This window comes from Mixophyes fleayi, chromosome 1, assembly GCF_038048845.1.
Source record: "Mixophyes fleayi isolate aMixFle1 chromosome 1, aMixFle1.hap1, whole genome shotgun sequence".
Classification (NCBI taxonomy): Eukaryota; Metazoa; Chordata; class Amphibia; order Anura; family Limnodynastidae; genus Mixophyes; species Mixophyes fleayi.
In genome coordinates, this window is record NC_134402.1 from 384,851,602 (window position 1) to 384,871,719 (window position 20,118).

The 20,118-nt window shown below is 41.8% G+C and overlaps 1 protein-coding gene across 1 annotated transcript in view; it reads right to left on the reverse strand.

Moving 5' to 3' along the window:
* The window catches only part of RASGRF2 (Ras protein specific guanine nucleotide releasing factor 2), a 220,697-nt gene that overhangs the window by 2,016 nt on the left and 198,563 nt on the right, over positions 1 to 20,118 (reverse strand). The window contains exons 19-25 of the mRNA XM_075180063.1: positions 18,337 to 18,449; positions 13,582 to 13,642; positions 10,629 to 10,732; positions 10,470 to 10,554; positions 5,130 to 5,327; positions 3,374 to 3,453; positions 1,350 to 1,467 (exon numbers count right to left, since the gene is read on the reverse strand). Of these exons, the coding sequence (XP_075036164.1) occupies positions 1,350 to 1,467; positions 3,374 to 3,453; positions 5,130 to 5,327; positions 10,470 to 10,554; positions 10,629 to 10,732; positions 13,582 to 13,642; positions 18,337 to 18,449 (759 nt within the window). The remainder of the gene's footprint in view (positions 1 to 1,349; positions 1,468 to 3,373; positions 3,454 to 5,129; positions 5,328 to 10,469; positions 10,555 to 10,628; positions 10,733 to 13,581; positions 13,643 to 18,336; positions 18,450 to 20,118) is intronic.

Consider the following 20,118-nt stretch of genomic DNA (forward strand, 5'->3'; position numbering starts at 1 on the left):
CCTAAACTAAGTGCTCTTTGTCCCAGAATGTAGGTATTGTATTGTGTTTATACTACAGACATGTGACTTGTAGTAATACCTTAACAACAAAGCTATAGTGCAATTCAGAACATAAAATATAGAAAGTGTCCAAGTAACGCACAAGTAAAGCATACTATTTATGCTGAGGAAAACCTCCAAAAGCAAAAACTTCAACCAACTAATTGAGATGAACAATCATGATCATATTCTATACACAGGTGCTGCTTTCACCATTACAAGCATTTCCAATGTGAAAAGCATCTCCCCTTGACACATGGGTGTTGCTAGGCAACAGCCAAAGCAGTCGGTAGAAGCGATCAAAAATCTCCCAGCATTCACAAATGGAAAATCGGGACCATTGGAAGGTATTTTTTTTATTGAAAGCCCAGGAACAGTGCTTTCGTGCCCTAGTGCTCGGAAAAAAAGTGTAAAAACTTAAAAATGTGCACAAGGGTGTGGTACGTGGCCCTCCTCTAAAGAGGAAGGGCCCTAATCCCCGACCTCAAGATCTAAAAGGACCCTTAGGGGGCAAAGGTCTTCAGACTCCCTTTGCTAAAAGGCTAGGGGGCCTCTTTAGCCTCTGGGATTTGCCAGGGCTTTAGCCTGGGCTCAGGAACTGGCCCACCCACCGAAAGGATGGGCAACTATGGGGCTCAGGGGGGTCGAAACCTAAGGGCCTAGATCTTCGGGGATACAGAGCCCATAAGGGTCTAGCCGCACCCCTAAAATCTGTGAAACAACACAAGTTAAAGTGACTTACAAAAAGGTGGATAAATAGAAAAATAAAAAAGTGCTGAGTAGATACGGCCCCACCTATTATAAAAATAGGGGCAAAAGGAAGGTGTGTGCGTAAAAATTAAAGTGGTATAATGTGCTAAATGCCAACAAAATCATGTGTTTGAGTACACCAGTGATTTATGGCACCCCTGGGTCACCACTCCGGGGGCACATTAGTCCTGGGCTTTTAATGCCACTTATCCGGCCCCTGGCCAGAGGACTAAGTACAGCTCTGCCCTAACTGCACTTAATCTTAGCCAAAAGGCAGAGAAGCGTTGTGAGGTATGGCTAGCCTAGTCCAGGGTGTGCAGCTCATAACCGACTTCTTCAGTCCTAATTAGAATAAATACATCAAAGGGTAAACGCTTTAAAAGCTTAAAGTGTATGAAGTAAGAAGGAACAATTGTAAATGGGCTAAACAAACTAGGAGATTGGCCATAGATAAGGTTCATGGGATCCTGAACTTTTCTAATTATCCATAGTGGGTAAGAAATAGCCTTTTGCAAATAAAAAGAAGATCTATCCTTTAACCACATTTCAAAATTACTTACCATTCGCATTTTTGAAAAATTTACAAGGCCTTCTTCTGTGAAGTTTGGTGTACCCTCTTCAATGAACGCTAGGTCAGTTAGGTACATTCCCAGGTAGGGTACAGAAGGCGGATTACAGCTGCAAAACATACAAGACAATACACAAAGAAAGGTTTAGAGATATGCTCTTGTAATGTATTTACTATACATGTCATCCAAATGTCCCTAGTCTGAATACACTCTTTCCTTCCCCACTCTCATTCCTGTTTCTTAGATCTTTATTCTTCACTGTGCAAGTTCAAATTTAGAAATGTTGGTGTGAATTTGTGTCACTAATGAGTAGTGCTGAATTATAATATAATTTCCAGGTCCAAGGACTCTGGGGGGTGAGGAGGGTACCAATGACCACCCCATCAAATTACATTCTTCATATTTTGTTGTTTTCGGTTTGTCCACGAAAGTCTTGGGTGGGTGGAATAATTAACAGGTGCAGCTGATATTGATAAGAATGATGTTAAGCAAACATATTAAAAGATGAGACATTAATGCTGGAGGAGTTAAATGTACTATTCTAAAAATAATATTCTTAAATATGTGTATACTCACAATAAGAATAATTATTGAAGCACAAAATTACCAATGCAAATTAATATTACTACCCAACCTTAGAGCCCCAACTCATTACAGCAACATTTTAACATGGTTTGCCAGAATGATCATGATAGCTTCCTTGTTTGTGTCCTATGAATGATGGTGTAAAGGATTACATACAATTGTCTGGGACTCATATGCTAGAGCAACATTGACACCTTTAACCTGAACACGTTCCTTCTTGTGCTCTGTGAGGAGTAGTTGTAAATGGATTACATAGAATTGTCTGTGACTTGTATACCGCAGCAACGTTAACTGTTGTACTAGGTCCTTTATGTTCCAAGCTGGGGCAGCAGCACGTTTCAGGGAATTTATTTGCATTAATAAAATTCTGCTGTACTACCAACTATTGTCAATGTGGGTGTATACTTTAGAATTTATGAATCATACATAAATGACATCTGTGAGAAACATTTATTCATTACTATGTATGAGTTTGCATACACAATGGAGTGCAACATTAAGCAATTCATTTTCATATAATGGCTAGCTGCATGTCTTCTGCAGAGTAGCTGCGTACTCTGGTCCCTGGACGAGCTGACCTAATGTCACCAGTAATGATCATGTCCTAATTCTATCATGGGAGTAAATAGTCAGAAAAGTGTAGACATTTCATTTGCTTCCAGACAATATATGATAACCGCATTAGTGAACTATTATGTACAGGACAGTCCAGAGGTAACTTGGATTCTGGTACAGCAGCTTCTTGGGCAAAAGCTAGAGCAACACGTGCACAAATTTGGCAAAAGCTGTAGTAGTGTGTGCAACCCTGACAGGTGTGACCTCATTGAATGATCGGAAGCTATCGTTCCATGCAGTCATATGCCCCTATTTCCCCCTGCTTATAAACCAGCGTGGATGGGGCAGTGGATGAGTGAGTGGGTCCAGAGCTGTGGGCCCTGGATATTCCCCCCTTCTGTCTCCATTAAAATCCACCACCACCACCTGGCCCCCAAGTAAGGCCCAGTTACATTCTACCTTATATAGTTTAGGTCTGAAACTGGGGGCCCGTGCCTTCTAACGCCCAAAGTCCAAAATAAAAAATGAATCTGCCTATGTGAACGTTGTCAGGTCTCTTCACAGATAATAAAGTAATAAAATATGACCTTGAATCTTTTTTGGGAAATACTCCGACTTTTGCCAGATACAATCAATCTATTGTTAATGAAATACATTAAGTACGATCAGTATCATTACAGCGGTTGCACAACCTTCACCACACTTCACAAAATAAAGTAACTGCAACCCCATATTAACATTCATGTTTGCCGTATAAAATATCTTTCATCGGCACAAGCATCTAGATTTATGTGATTGTAGACTGAAGTACAACATTTCATTACTTCAAATGTTCCATCTACAAATATGCCACTCATTTCACAAATACAACATACTTTTTGAGGGTTTCTCTGAGATTTTTAAATCTTCCTTCAGATGAGACCGTCTTCTGAAGTTTGTCCATAAGTGCTTTAGTCTACAAAATAAAAAAGATTATATATTATATCCATGTATATCCTTGAGGCTCTGTTTTTAATAAAAAAAACTACACAATGATTTTTGTAATCAGCTGAAATTGAAGACATAACCTGTAACTGCAGAGATTACATTCAAATTCCAGGGCCATAAACTCCGATACATCAAGGGGAACTGATTCAGAGATGGTCGCAAAACGTGTGTAAATTACTCATAAAAAAGCACATTTCCGCCCATGCAGAGCCGTGCACACCTCAATGCGTGCAGCTCCACAACAGCACCATATGTACCTGCTGTACACCAATCATCATCAGCAGCATGTATTTCCACCTGTCCTGCAGCAGGTGCAAAATATATGCCTCCTAACTGGTGTATATACATGTATCTACAGGTCTGCATGAGCTGCATGTGTGTGAAAACGCCTTGACTGTACTCTGTCTGCATTTGCACGACGCTTCACTCCCCCGTTCCGCCTCTCCTATGTAAGAAGGAGCTAGTGTCGGATAAATGCAAGTCTTCACTGGCGCATATGTGTGTGTTCTCTTTGTGGGCATGCACAGTGCAATTTTATGCCATTTACACTTTGCTAACTGGCATATGTTCAACTCTGCATCGGGTTCTATATGTGTCAGCAGGGGCGAATTAATCCTGCAGGCGAGGCACTGCAGATAAAACCATGGATGGAATTCTGCTTTAAACCATGTGCTGAAAAATGATTGACAATATACAAATTAACAAATCATATGTATCAATTGATACATCCTAGGTGGCAATTAGCAATCATATATAAAAATAAAAAACAGGCATATATATATTTGAAAGCCCTTGATAAAATTGCTCAAAGAGCACTGAAACAGCTGTTGATCTTCTTTACACACACCACTGCTCAGATCATCATCAGCTATTTATATAGCGCCATTAATTCCGAAGCGCTGTACAGAGAACTCGCTCACATCAGTCCCTGTCCCATTGGAGCTTACAGTCTAAATTCCCTAACATACATACACACACAAAGACTAGGGTAAATTTTAATAGTAGGCAATCAACCTACCAGTATGTTTTTGGAGTATGGGAAGAAATTGGAGCACCCAGAGGAAATCCATGCAAACACGGGGAGAACATACAAACTCCACACAGATTCGAACTCATGACCCCAGTGCTGTGAGGCAGGAGTGCTAACCACTAAGCCACCGTAAAATGTTTCTTTCTGCAGCAAGTGACACATCATATAAATAGCTTGTAATACACTATAACATCAGTAAATGATAATTCATGTGAACCGGTCCTATTTAAGAATAACAATACCTCTAAATAACCCTTCTTCACCCCATCCTTCCGAACTGTAAGGGGCATATTCAATTGTTGGCGGTTTCCGCCGCGGAAAAAGTATTACCGTTATTACGGTAATACTAAACCAGATTTCAGCTTGCAGCTCCCTGAGCCGCGAGCTGAAATCCAGTGTGAAAAGTACCGTAATAACGGTATTTACGAGCACTATTACCGTAATGACGGTAATAGTGCGCGGGACGCGTTACATTAGTCTGTAATGCCAACAATTGAATATGCCCCTAAGACTTTCTTGCAATGGAAACATTTTGTGTGTCTTCCACCCAATCTGACTTCCATGTATATACACCTGGGTACTGCACACAACCCTAGTCAGCTCTAGCTACTTACTTGTTTTGAAACTTTGGCCCAGGTTTTCTTGAGTCTGTAGATTGCACTTCTGTTCAAGGCTGAGGTGATCTCCAGCACCCCATTGTAGTTGTGCATGCACCGGCAGATATCCGCTACCACCACCCACTTCTCAATTGAGCAAGCTCGAGAGGTAATATCAGGATGGCTCATGATTTCCGAGGCAACAAGGTTACTCATCTACAAAAAAGTATGGGACGGTTAGAAGATTAACTTTTGTATGCACAGGAAGAGGCCTCAGGCCACCGAAAATCAGAACGGCAATTAAATACAATGCTAGTCCTCTTCCTCTCATTGTAAGCATGCTCATGCATGGAACACATGCAAGTAAGTGTTTTATGTACGTTCTCCACATGTCCGCATGGGATTCCTCCCAGTGCTCTGGTTTCCTCCCACAGTCCAAAAACATACTAAGTAGGTTAATTGGCTTTTGACAAAAAATTGCCCCTAGTCTGTGGATGTGTGTGAGAGTGAATTTAGATGGTGTGACTGTATCCACTGTTCTGGCCACCGCATGTGTGTGGTAGCCATCTTGTAAAGTAGTTTGAATCCAGCATGGTTAGTACCTTAAAATAAATATATTTTTCTGAAAATAAATGTATTTTAAATGTGTGCTGAGGCTCCGGGAGAGAAATACCCGGAATCGCAACATTGAATCGCAACTGGAGCCCGGTTGGAGAGAAAGTGTTATGGCTGCGGGAAAAGACGTCCACCTGAGGATATACTGTCCCACAACTCAGGCACCTTAGACTTATGCCCCTAATCTGAGTTCTGGAGCCCGGCTTGATTGCCTGACAAAGGGGTTTGCCCAAAGAGACTGTTCCCACACAAGCCAGTCCAGAGTAGCATGGTGGGGAGAAAAGTGGCTCAGCGGAGAGAGTCACTTGTGTGGCCTAAAGACCACCTAAAAACATGTGGAAGCACCTCCTGCCAGTGCAAGTGTGATCCAATTAGAGAGAAGGACTCAGACGACTCAATCACTGTAGTGAGCCCCCACCTTGTTGAACCTGCTGAAGTATTGCCAGGCCAAACTGTCAAAGTCACAGTGACAGATGGACTTGAAAGAGAGGTGCCCATGGCAAAGGCCTGACTCGATTGGGGATTAGGCAAGAAGATGAGAGATGATGCGGTTATGGATGGCCTTCCAACAGATGTGATCCTGGGCCACAAGCTTAGCCACGGGATGTGGACAGAGTTTATCAACCCCATCACCTAAAGTCATGTTGCCAGACTACTTACAGTCTTCTGGAACTGCACTACCATCTACCAGCTCAGAGGAAGAGACCCAATATTCTAGACAATGTTCATCAGGAGCATCCACAGCATCATCCAGTCTAATGGAAAATGTGCAAGCTGCTAGATCACCAGGACTAAGTCAGCTCTTCTCCTCTGGAAAGACAACGTCCACTAGCAACACAGAGAATATTGTTCCCACCATGTGGGGATACCCAGTGATGCTCCTGCTTCTAGTAGCCTGCCAGCAGTGAGTAGTGATGACCACCATGACTCCCCTATGACTGACCATGCCCTGACTAACCTTAGTAGCCCTAACCTAGACCCCCCTGTAGAGTGTACCATTCTAGAATAAAGTGAGAACCTTTGGAAGGAGTTTAGGGAAGTTCAACTTTCTGATCCCTCCTTGGAATGCATGGGGTGCCAGGTTGGCATAGGCCTTTCAGGGATGGAGGTGTGGAAATTGGCCTGGAGGAACGGGGCGCTGTACCAGTTTGCCAGGAAGGTAGAAGAGGATAGGACTGTCTGGGAACAACTTTAACTGGTGGTCCCACAGAGCTTTTGTGCACAACTCAGTGCAGTGTCAGTTTCACACAAATTCCCTATGGCTGAGCACCAGGGGAGAGACCGAACACACAAGAGTCTGACACAGAACCTTTTCTGTCCTGAAATGTCGAATGACGTCCAAGTCCTTTGATGTGTGTCAGCAGCTTGGGCACCCCAGAGCTTGTGCTCCCCTCAGGTCCTTGCCAATAGATGGGGAACCTTTCCAGCGAATGGCTGTGAAAACTGTAGGTCCCCTACCCATGCCCAGTGTATCGGGAAAGCGTTACATCCTCATTGTGGTGGATTATACCACTCTGTATCCTGAGGCTGTGGCTCTGTCCACCATCACTGCGGAAAAGCTAGCGGATGCGCTGCTAGGAATATTTAATAGAGTATAGATCCCTAGTGAGATCCTAAGCCATCAAGGGACACAGTTCCTGAGTGAACTGGGCCAGTGTCTATGGACAGTGTGGAGTGCGGCAGCTACGTACAAACCCCTACCATCCTCAGACTAACAGACGGTGTGAGTGATTCAATGGGACTCTGAAGCAGATGTTTAGGGCATCTGGGCATGGGGAAGACTGGTAGCACTACCTGCCGCTATTACCGTTTGCTTATCAATAGGTGCCGCAGGAGTCCACCCGTTTCTCACTCTTTGAGCTACTATATGGTCGCAGAGTACGTCAACCCCTCAACCTGTTCTGGGAGTCTTGGAAGGGGAGCTACCCACCCAGGATATCTTTTTTTAGTGAAGTATGTGTTAAAGCTTAGGGATCAGTTAGAGAATCGTATGGGGCTCGCGCAAGCTTACCTAGTGGTAGTGCATATCAAGCAGAAGGCTTGGTATGATCAGGGCGTGCGCGCCAGAGTTTTTGAGGGTTGGCAGAATGTACTTATTCTGTTGCCCACACGTCAGAACAAGCTCCAGGCTGTCTGGGCTAGACCATACTCTGTCTCAAAACGCCTAAGTGATATCACTTCCTGTGCTCATCTCACCTCTAACTAAAATCTGTAATCTCTCGCTCTCTACTGGCATCTTTCCGTCACTATACAAGCATGCAGTGATTACTCCTATTCTAAAAAAACAAGATTCCGACCCAAACTCTCTCTCAAATTACCGTCCCATCTCTCAGCTGCCGTACCCCTCCAAGCTTCTAGAGAGACTTGCCTACACTCGCCTCACACGCTTCCTTTCCGCAAACAACCTGTTGGATCCTCTTCAGTCTGGCTTTCGTTCTCAACACCCCACAGAGACTGCTTTGACTAAGGTTGTCAATGATCTGATCACTGCTAAAACTAAATGCCATTACTCTCTCCTAATTCTCCTGGATCTCTCGGCTGCATTTGACCACTCTCTTCTCATACAAACACTACAATCCCTAAGGCGTCAAGACACTGTTCTATCCTGGTTCTCATCCTACCTTTCTAATCGCTCTTTCACTGTTAATTTCTCTGGGGCCACCTCTGCTCCGCTTCCTTTATCAGTTGGAGTACCACAGGGCTCAGTCCTAGGTCCTCTGCTGTTCTCTATCTATATCTCTTCTCTTGGAAATCTAATAAGTTCCTTTGGATTTCAGTATCATCTCTATGCGGATGATACCCAAATTTATCTATCCTCTCCTGATCTCTCGACATCTGTGTTGTCCCGTGTAACTGACTGTCTTTCTGCTATTTCATCTTGGATGTTCTCTCGCCAACTCAAACTTAATCTGTCTAAAACAGAGTTAATAATATTCCCACCCACCAACAAGAGCATACCTGACATTTCTATCTCTGTTGATAACATGACCATAAATCCCACCCCACAAGCTCGCTGCCTAGGTGTAATCCTTGACTCGCACATATCCATTGTTCCCCACATTGACTCTATATCTAAATCATGTTACATACATCTAAAAAATATTTCTAGAATTCGCACATATCTCACACAAGACACTACAAAAACCTTAATTCATGCACTTATCATCTCCCGCATTGACTATTGCAATTCCCTCCTTACTGGCCTTCCCAAAAACAGACTCAAACCCCTACAATCTATTTTGCACACAGCGGCAAGATTGATTTTCCTTGCAAATTGTTATTCCTCTGTTGAATCACTCTGTATGTCTCTACACTGGTTGCCTGTTTTCTACCGAATCCAATATAAAATACTCTTACTAACCTACAAGGCCATCAACAAAGCTGCGCCAACATACATCTCCTCTTTTGTCACAAAATATCTCCCAACTCAGCAACTCTGTTCTGCACAAGATCTGCATCTCTCATCCACACTCATTACATCCTTGACATTCTATTAGAAGAGTTAGCCAGAGAAAAGTAGATTTCCACAAATGCATTGAAAAAGGAGTATTGGCAGATACCACTGACTACAAAGGCTCAAGAAAGGTCGGCGTTCATCACCCCATTTGGCCTGATTTACAGTTAAATTTCCTGCTCTTGACAAAATAGCACCAGGGGTGGAGAGGAGGCTGAGCACCCCTCTTCCTAGGAGCTCATGGACAGGGGGGATGTATACTCCCTCCTGTCACTAGCCACCATGTTAAAGTTGTTAAACCTGTCCTGCTGCCAGGTTAAACTGTATATAAAAAGCTTTGTTCATGTAAAATACAGATAACTATACTTTTGGATGATCAGTAGTACCTCTAACTAGTGTGTGATGGTCCTATATAAGGACCTTTTCTGAGCAATAAACCATCACTGCTTCAAGATTCTGTCTGACACCTATTGCCTGCTGTATCCTGTGACTAACAGATAATAGCTTACACTATAATCCATTCCCTAGCTGTCCTGCATTGATCCCAGTGTTCCTGTGTCAATGCTCTGCCCACTACTCTGCAGTCCTGATCCATAGTAAGCGGTCAGCGCTGCAGCAGCTATACCTGCTACCAAGAAGTAAGCGGTTCCAGGTGCCAATAATGATGGCATTCACAGTCCACAAATGCCTGGTGACAGGTGACACCAGTAGGAATTGGCAGTAGCAGTCGGTTACTGACAGTGAGCCAGAAAAATTGTGCAAGATTCCCTCCCAGACTGGGTAGCAAAGTAAGCCCAACCAGTCACAGACTATAAGCTCCAACTGGGCAGGGTCTGATATAAATGATTACATATTTTCTATACAGTGCTGCATAATATGATTAGTGCTAAATAAACAATAATAATACATGTTCCATAGAGATGTGTTCCTAGAGACAGGCAGATAAACTTTAATAAGCACAGGAAATACTAATGAATTGATGAACATAAAATGTAAACTGTGAACATGAAATTCAGACAATTTCAGTGTTGCATTGCTGTTACAGGTTATATTATTAAGGTTCGTAAATGGACCCCATAATGTTATTTTTACCCACCATCAAATGTCCCAGAGAAGTACCTAAATTTGACTCTACTCACATAAATCCTATTATTGCCGAGAATGTGAAGGTAAATCATATATCTACTCATGCACATTCCTACCTTTATTAAACCTGAGCCTACAACCTGATCTTTATCTTTCCCATAGATTCAGGATGTGCAAGTACTAACATCTAAATACATACTCACATCATTGAAATGCTGGCTGGTTTTCATGATAAATGGTGTCCTCCCGCTTTTATCTGGTTTCATCCAACCCTGGCCAAGAAATTCCCTGGAAACATATTAATTACTTGTAACATATAATAGACTATTTTTACGCACTATGACATATGGATAAGGACTTACTGGTATGGTATGCTCCTAAAGACAATGTGATCCAGTAGAGTGATTTGCTCTGCTAGTTCCATTGCCGACAAGGTATCCAAACATTCCGATTGGGGGCTTTCTAACTGCACAAGAAAAAACAGATTCATCATCACCATCATCATTTATTTGGATGGTGCCACAAATTATGTAGTGCCTAACATAAGATACACATGAGACCAGTAAGCACAACAATGGGAGCAGATAAACAGAATAATAAACGCAGGGATGCAAATACCAGAACAAATCACATAACATACAGAAAAAAGTTAGCATAAGACATGACAGAGACAAGCAAAGAGCACGGAGAGTTGATAGACAGAGTAGAGGACCCTGCCTGTGAGAGATGACATCATTTATTAACACTCTGGGCAATAAGCAGCAACTGGAATATGTAACATAAACCTATACATGCCATTACAAATGCTGCACAAATATTTAACTAAACTTTTCAAATCAATATTGAATACAGTGTCATTTTATAAATGATAAAATAATATATTTAAATCATAAGAGGATATAAAACTCATGTACAATAAAAATCACCAGTTATATTTCACCTTTTTAACCATTTTTAATAGCAGATATAATTGTGCTGCGTGTACTGTATGTTGGTTGCAGCATTTCAGACCCTGAATAAAGTAATAAGAAGTTGTTCTACATAACAGTACAACACTAGGGGCTAGATTTACTAAGCTGCGGGTTTGAAAAAGTGGGGATGTTGCCTATAGCAACCAATCAGATTCTAGCTTTCATTTATTTAGTGCCTTCTACAAAATGACAGCTAGAATCTGATTGGTTGCTATAGGCAACATCCCCACTTTTTCAAACCCGCAGCTTAGTAAATCTAGCCCTAGGGGTGCATCCCTAGCCATGGTAAAGGGAATCTCCCTCCTTTAGACCTAACTTTGCTTTCTATAGCAACCTGAAACAAGACAAAAGTGATAATGCATGGCCAACGAGGGACAGAGTTACTATCTGTGGTTTGGCAAAATCAATATTATCAAAATAAATATCCTGCCTTGCTTTCTGTATCTCACACAATCATGTTTTACTTCTACATCGTTATTTGCACTCCTACAGAACTTTTTCTCCAAATGTGGTCGGGAAAACTGTTGGCCTGCACTCTGTCTGTTCCATTTAAGGGGGCATCTACAAGTCCCCAACTTTAAATTATACTACCAGGCAACACTGCTGGGCTGCATTGTAGACAGCCCCCTTCAAGCTGTGGGTCAGATTATAAATACTCTGACTAGAGTGCTCCCAAACCTCTCTTTGGTGTCAGTTCATTTGATTTTTGGCTAACCAATAGGTATTTCTCATATCGTCCCCGAAGGGACAGTAATTGTAATATGCTCAACTTAAAGAGGAACACTTTGAGCCAGAGATTTCTGGAAATATTTGTGAGACATTACATTAAGTACATCCCAGTCCCCAATTATGTCTTAAGGGCCCACCTTCGGTTTGAGACATTAGGGTCTATTTATCATGGGGAGAAAATGGGTGTTTTCGCCAAAGTTAGGCTTCCTTCAATGCATGAAGGGTAGCCTCCTCCAGCGAGTTTTGTCTAGTTTCTCCTGATGCCTATTTCAGAAGAATCGCACTTGTACATGTACAGTCCAACCCTCATATCGCTATTGCCATTTCAGAATGATGATAACGAAGGATACCAGGGTGAAATGGGAAGATATACATTGTTCACTTATTCTACAGTTGTTGTTTTTTTTACCTTTTAAAGTCTATTTTTTTTAATTTTATTTTTAAATTGAAAGTGGAACTGAAAGGCCAGGTCCGGGCTGCCAGCGTCATGCGTGCATAGAGGGAATCAGGCTAGCGTGAGAGTAGGAATTGGGCACCTTCTTTACACAACTGCAGTGGGCTAGAGCCTTTCAATAGATCCATTAGATATCTATTTATATATGTATTTAGACACTGATGAGATGTACCAAAGTGCTCCTCCAGATGTTTCCTAATCTTTCCTACATGTGTTGAAGATGTAAGTCCATGTCTTATTACTCAACTCTATTGTACAGTTATAGATATAGCCTCTCTGTTGTTTGTCAAGGAGACGGCCCCCTTGCATCCAGGGCTTGTTTTGCTACATATGTTTCCTCCTTCCTTCACAGGTTATTCTAAAAAGTTGCGCATTTTCTATTCAATGATGCCAGACCTTGATACCTCTCTTTTGGAAACAATTTACTGCTCCATATATTAAGTCTTGGCTACTAAAGATTGACAACACCATGCTGATGGAGAACAATGCCTACGCCCTCCAAGGTCTCTCTCTTCCTTACCTATTGTATTGTAGATGGTTCACTATAATGCTCTGTGTGTTGTAGATCAGTCATTAGAATGTCTGTGTTGTATAGTGACTACTAGAATGTTATCTCTGTTGTATATAAATCACTAAGATGATCTTTGTATTGTATATGAATCCTTATAATGCTGTCTGTATTGTGTAAAAGTCCTTAGATTGATCTAGTAGTAGTCACGTAGTAGTAAGCACAGCTGTCCATCACCTTGCTTTATGGCATAGAGTGATATAATTAAAATTGTGGCCATCTATTCATCATTACAAGACTGCTTTGGTCCTCCACTGCTGTGAGTGTCTTTGGAAATATATGCAATATATACAAAACCAGACATCTGCATTTAGTGTATACGGTATGACTCCCATGACTACTACTATGTACTCGGTCACTTCCTCACTCAGAAATCTGACCAACGGCCTACCAAAGTGTAGTAGCCTCACCACGGGTGTAAGTAATGAAGGCCTTGCCTTAGACTGGAAATAATTGTTAAATCAATCTAATGGAAATCAGTAAGCGGTATGATGGAAACAGCAACAGCGGTTTAGTAGAGCGTTCTTTAGCTTTGAAAACCAGGAGAATTGAATAACTTGCACAAGTACACTTAACTATTTCAGTGAACTCACCACAGCAATGATGTCTTCCATACTCAGATGGCAGTCATCTTGTTCATCTTGAGAAAGGGCACTGATAAAAAGTAGTCCGTTTATTTAGTTTAAAAAAAATATAACACTTAGACCCATCATAAAGATTACTTACAGTATAAACGTTATCTAAAAAATTGTAATTAATAAATCTATAAACACTTTTCAAAAACACAGTTGCCAGTTGATTTCCCTTATTAGACTTTTTAACAATACTGCAACTCTCTGCCAATCAGTACACTAGCTGGATATAATTTAAAATCCTGGTTCTCACATACAAATTTGCCTACATCTCTTCATTCCATATATACCATACACCGTATATTGCAATGTCGATGTCAGCGCTTGTCAATATAATGATCTCTTATTAACAAACTGCGTGCGTAATCTGTCCAGATTTTTTTGTGATTTGTTTGGATGTTCAACTGTATATGAGTATGTACCCTAAGAGTTTCCTTCATATACACTTCTATATTTGCAAATAAATGTGTGTGTATATATCTATATGTTAATATACAGTAGCTCCCACAAAATTTGCTCTACTTATATAAGAAGAGGTAATGCTCACCAATTTGATTTCATATGGGATGATCATATAAGGATAAATACAATGAAAATAGAAATCACTAAGGAGTTTCACAACTATAAAAATCCACAAGGGGGGTGGGCACATAAATTTGAGGTGATTTCTAACATTCTTAATCACTTATATTACTAGAGGTATATTATTCCTTATACAATATTAGTAACTCACTGAAATAGATATAAAGTGCAGACACACTTCTGACTGCGTATTCAGTAGTAACTGGAGAGTGTAGATTGTGGGGGGAGGGCAAGTATTTGATTTGAGCTTAAATCGTGTAGGGACTGTTGCAATGACTAAATAGCATTATAATTAGTTTATTAACAGATTTGTTGAGGAATAACTGGAGGACTCTTGTAGCCTATTCACATTTGGACACCAGAAATCACCAATTATACAAATGTTATTGACAGAAATGTCAATGGAGCGTGCCCATTTATATGTCTTGCATACTTATTATTCATTGTGATTAGTGGTTAGTTCACTAAACTTTATTTCTAAGAAGGTCTTCAATGGTTCTACTAATTCATGACACTCTTAATTTCACAAGTTCTAAAGTTTAGTTAGCAGATGAATATATAACCTAGCAGCTAATGTGAAAGTGTTACATTCCAAACCAATCATTTATATCACACCAAAATAAGAGGATTTTAAACTCACGTTAAATTCATTTCTCTGAGTCCATATGGGACACACTGCTTACCATGGGGTTGTATGAGGGAACATAGAGTAGGCACTCAAATAGTTAACTTCCTGCCGACTAGCTATATCCCCTCTGCAACCCCGTGCAAACCTCAGTGTGTAATACAAAGGAAGGGAACTCAAACACCTGAAGAATAACAGCAAGAAGAGCAGACGGGAGGGAATGCAGTGTCCCCCAGATGGACTCAGAAATGGATTTAACATGAGTATAAAATCCTTTTTTCTGTTACCTCCACCGGGGGGACCTGCTTACCATGGGGACGTTCTAAAGCAGCCCCCTAAGGGAGGGACCAGTCTGACCTTCCGACCTGCAACACTGAGCAGCCAGAACTGGCGTCCGGGGACGCAAAAACTTTAAATTGATAAAACCTAGTGAAGGTGTTAGTTTCACATAGATGTGAAGGGCACAACCCACATCCAAGTAAGCTGAGAAGCAAGGGCCTGCAGGGGCCTGCAGGGGCAGCCGCCTTCTGTAAGACTGGGACCACAATCTCCTGGTTCGGGTGAAAATCTGAAACCACCTTTGGCTGTATAGAACTGTTCTCAAGACAGCCCTGTCATTGTGGAAGATTCGATAGGAGGACCAACAGGAAGGGCCCCAAGCTCCGACACCCGCCGCGCAGAAGCAATGGCCAGGAGAAATACCACCTTCCACGTAAGGAATATGAACCCGGTGGTTCAAAGGGGAGACCTAGGAAGCATGGCCAGAACCAAGTTTAGGTCCCAGGAAGCCGTGGGCGTAATATAAGGGGGTTGAATATGCAGAACCCCTTGAAGGAAAGTCCGCACCTCTGGAATATCTGCTATTTTCTGTTGAAAGATAAGATAAGGTCGACTCTTGGACCTTTAGGGAACCAAGTCGCAGATCTGCGTCCCAGCCATCCTGGAGAATTGCTAGGATACAGGAAAGATTAAAATTAGCTATGTGGCAGACTTTATGTTAACACCACTTAATGTAGGCAACCCACACCTGGTAGTAAATGCGGGCTGAGGTCGGTCTCCTGGCTCACAGCATGGTGTCTACCACACTGGAGGAGAGATCTCTGATCCACCAGAGCCTGGACTCAAAGACCATGCCATCAAAACTCACGGAGGCAGGTGCTGGTAAAGAACTGGGCCCTGCTGTAGCTGGTAGATGCAAAGGAGCAGAAACCTTCCTGCTACCTTGCTTAGAATGTATGTGAACCCTATGTGACAGGGCCAATCGGGCCATGAGATTCACTGGAAGCTGCCCTAGAAGGGCCAGCAACCTCTGGAACTCTGCGAGGGACAAGGAGCCCCTCTTCTTGCTCAAAGGATCCTACTGACAGAAGCGAAACTAAGCGCTCCCCCAGGTTGAGTATCTAAAAAGTGTAAACTGTCATGCCCAGCCACCTTCTGAGGAGGGGCCTGAGGGGCCAATGGAATGCAAGGAACCGGCTCCTTGCCATCTTCCGGCAGATGACTTCTGCTGAAGGAAGTAGAGCGACCGCCTGGTTTCACATTAGTGTCATCCTTATGGGACCGCATGGAAAATGAACAATGGGGAGGCGACCCTAGAAGAATGACTATGTTGACTATAATCCCCTCTCCTCCAATCCTGGGAGGACGCTGCCCCAAGAATTCTGACCCACAGCAGGCGTTCTCCTACCCCTGTGTTCGTGGAGAGGGGAAGGTCCAGTCAGACTGCTGATTTATCCGGGAGCCTGGGGTCTGGATGTGTTGTAGAGTATGAGGCTCTACCCCTCTGGGAATTAGTTTCTCCAAAGAACCCATCCGAAGGGGTTGGTGAAAGGACCCAAACCAGGGAACCCTATTTGGTTTAGGAATACTTACTGGAAGGAAAGTACTCTTACCTCCCGTGGCCTGACAGATAATATTATCTAATTCTGGGCAAAGGAGGACTGAACCCGAGTAAGGAAGAGCCTCCAGAGATTTCTTTGACTCTGCGTTGGCGTCCTAGGACCTCAGCCAGAGAGACTGATGAGGAAACTGATGCTGCATTTTGAGCAACTTCATATAGGTAACCCGAGGCCTCCTTGAAATGTAGAGCCAGGGGAAGAAGATCTGAGTCTTGTAACCCTGCTGCCAGCTGGTCAGTCCAGGTCTCCATTGCCCGGGCGACCCACGATGAAGACAGCATAGGTCTTAGTGAGGCGCCTGCCGCCAGGAAGATGGATTTAAGAAAACCCTCCATCCTGCGTTCAATGGCGTCAGGAAGGGCCGCAAAACCCGACACTGGAAGAGTAGTATGGCGAGCCAACCTGGCCACGGCTAATCCACCCTAGGAACCTGTTCCCAGTGCGCCATATTTAAAGCCGGCAGGGGATAAAGGATAGGAAATCTGCGTAGTATAATGAACTTACGATCTGGCTGTTTCCAAGTTGACTACGCTATATGTGGCACAATGTTTACTCCAAAACAATACCATACAAATATCCACGTTAACAATATAAATACTGTGCATGTACAATGTGTAAATAATGATAGAAAAGGGTACTTCGCTCTCCTAGATGGCGAAAGGACCAGTTCAAAACCATGTGGAGAGGAGCCTGTGCAGCAATGTCCTGTTTGAATTACAGCCTTGGCTGCCTTGATTGTATTTACCTACTGGGAACAAACTAACTGCTGCAGAAAAGCGGGGAGATTTGTTATTTATTTATTTTTCTCCCCCAGACTGCTCCTTTCTTTCTTGACAGCTTGAGAATGCTGACCAAACGCAGGCTTTTCTCTAATAAGCCTGTTGGTCTGCTGGTGCTTTTTTTTTCTTCTTTCTGCTGCCGCCAAGTCCTCCCCTCCATTGAAGATAGGACTTGGTATATTCCAAAATGGCACCCAAAACGCTGAGATGCGGCACCTACTGCCTGAAGGCAGCGCCGGATTCAGGATGGGGCTATGGGTAACAGCTGACTTCTCTAAGTGGCTGTTACCTACTATGAACCAGACCTTTCTTCTCCATCATGCCCAATGCTGTTAGCTGCGCTTCAGGGAATCCTGTCAGCCCGGAGACTCTCTGTGTATGTTCTCAATGCACATACACCCAATAAAAGGTAAACCTATTTGTTCAGCTTCTTAAAGGAAAAAATAACAAACTAAACCTTGCAAGAAGAGTAGCTGCAGAGCAGCACACCAGAAGTCCTAGTCCTCTGGCATTCAAAACGCACTAAGGTTTGCAAGAGTTTGCAGAAGGGATATAGCCTGTCGGCAGGAAGTTAACTATTTGAGTGCCTACTCCATGTTCCCTTATACGACCCCATGGTAAGCAGGGTCCCCCAGGTGGAGGTAAGAGAAATATAGATTACTGTGAGCAATTTACATATCCTCTCTGTAGTACAATGTGTGCTTTACGAGTTTAAGTGTCCATTGCATGTGTTTGTCATAAATCTTCAGTGTTTCTTACTTTATTTTTTTAAGGTTTCTTACAGGTCCTACCTGTTCTTACCATCTTCATAGTAAGATCATATATGCCGTACCTTAGTATGTTGCTGGCTGCTTTCCTTTCCTGGGGTAGGAGATCGGGATCACGTAAAACATCTTCCAACAAGTTCACTAAATTCATTTTTACCTCGTTGTACAATTCAAAATCCTTTAAAGGGAAAAAACACAGTAATGGAAAATACATTTTCTATTTGTATAGCATACTATTGGTATTTTCATTGATTTAATGGCAACTGATGTGTCTGGTTACTAAAGTTTAAGTGTTGCTTTGTAGTAGTAAGCAAAGCCTGCAAAGCTAAACACTTTTGCTCATAGTTAACTAAAGTGTGCTGACAAGGTTTTATATTTTACTGATGCACCTGTAATCCTATTATATACATGTGAGTCTATGGATTGCAGATTATTATTGGCTTTGCTAAATGTTTAACAAACTGGGCTGACTAATGCTTTATTGAATAATTATAAAAAGTTAAGGATTTCCCATTTCCTAAAAAATCCTAAACCTGTGTTATCTGAGTTCTTGAGCTTTAACCATCCTCATTTAGAATTTATCACATTTTACGCTCCAAAAGCATGAAGTTTCTGTGGCAATAAACTTCACTTATGTATGTGTGTTGGGTCCCACAAATCTTCAAATTCAGCCAACTCAAAACAGCACAGTGCAGTGCATACAAATATGTATACTTACACTGAAAGATAGCATAGGGATGTGGCGTAACAGTATTAGCAATAAATGTGCAAGTCTCATTACACTGTTGTACAAAATGTAATAATGTAATGAAGTGTCATAAATACAAGGGAGATAATGACTTCATCAAAAAACTAATAAATGTGAAAGTCTTATTCTCCATGTAAAATGTAATTTAATACAAATACCCCTAACATCTGTTGTTTAACAATTAAATTACTATCTTCTTTTCTGCAGTAGTCATAATGGAAATGACAAATAATTAATGAGCATAGATGAGGACGACTTGACACAATGTATCCATAATACTAATGAAGAACTATCAGTTGGATAGGTCAATATGTAATCAGCCAATCAGAAGCAGCTATATAGTGTGAATGTTGGTCATCATTATCTTTGTGAATCTTTAAACCAGCCCTCCAGTGCATGCAAGTGATGCCTCCTAAGCGTCATATTTGGGAACTTGCATTCCAAGGGGTGTGCTATACTTATTTAAACACTCCCTTACAGTACACATCTAACACATAACACTTGCCAGCTTCTCCAGGTGTAAGGCACAAATTTTGGTGCACATGTGCAGTATGGAAAGATGTATATTCACGCCACAAAACTAAGGCCGAATTCAGAATAGTAAATGCAGTTTATAAAATGTCCACATGATGGCATCAACAATACACATAGTCTATAGCCTTTAAATTATATAGAAAGTGTTACTTTTGTAATTTAATTCATTCTTTTAAACCTATTAGGTTTTTAGACCTTTCCCATCAAATCAGCGGCTGCAATCAAGGTTCAGTTTTCCCAATAGTGTCAGAAAGTGGTGGAGATTTACAAAATAATTTCTTATACTAGAAGCCTTTCTATTTTTTGCTAGTTTCATATTTTTTAACAATATATATTCAAATCTAAAGAAATCTAAGAGTGAAAAATTCTCTCACAAAAATCCCACATTTGATTAATATAACACAGAATAAATTTATACTAGTGATTCCATACTATCCGGCGGGATAGATCACAATAATCAGTTATAGCAGGAATGTGCCCCTTAAGCTTCCTTATTGGTGACAATGTTACCTGTAACTCTTACATCTGTATACAAATGATCATTTCAGAGTTGAATATCTGAAAT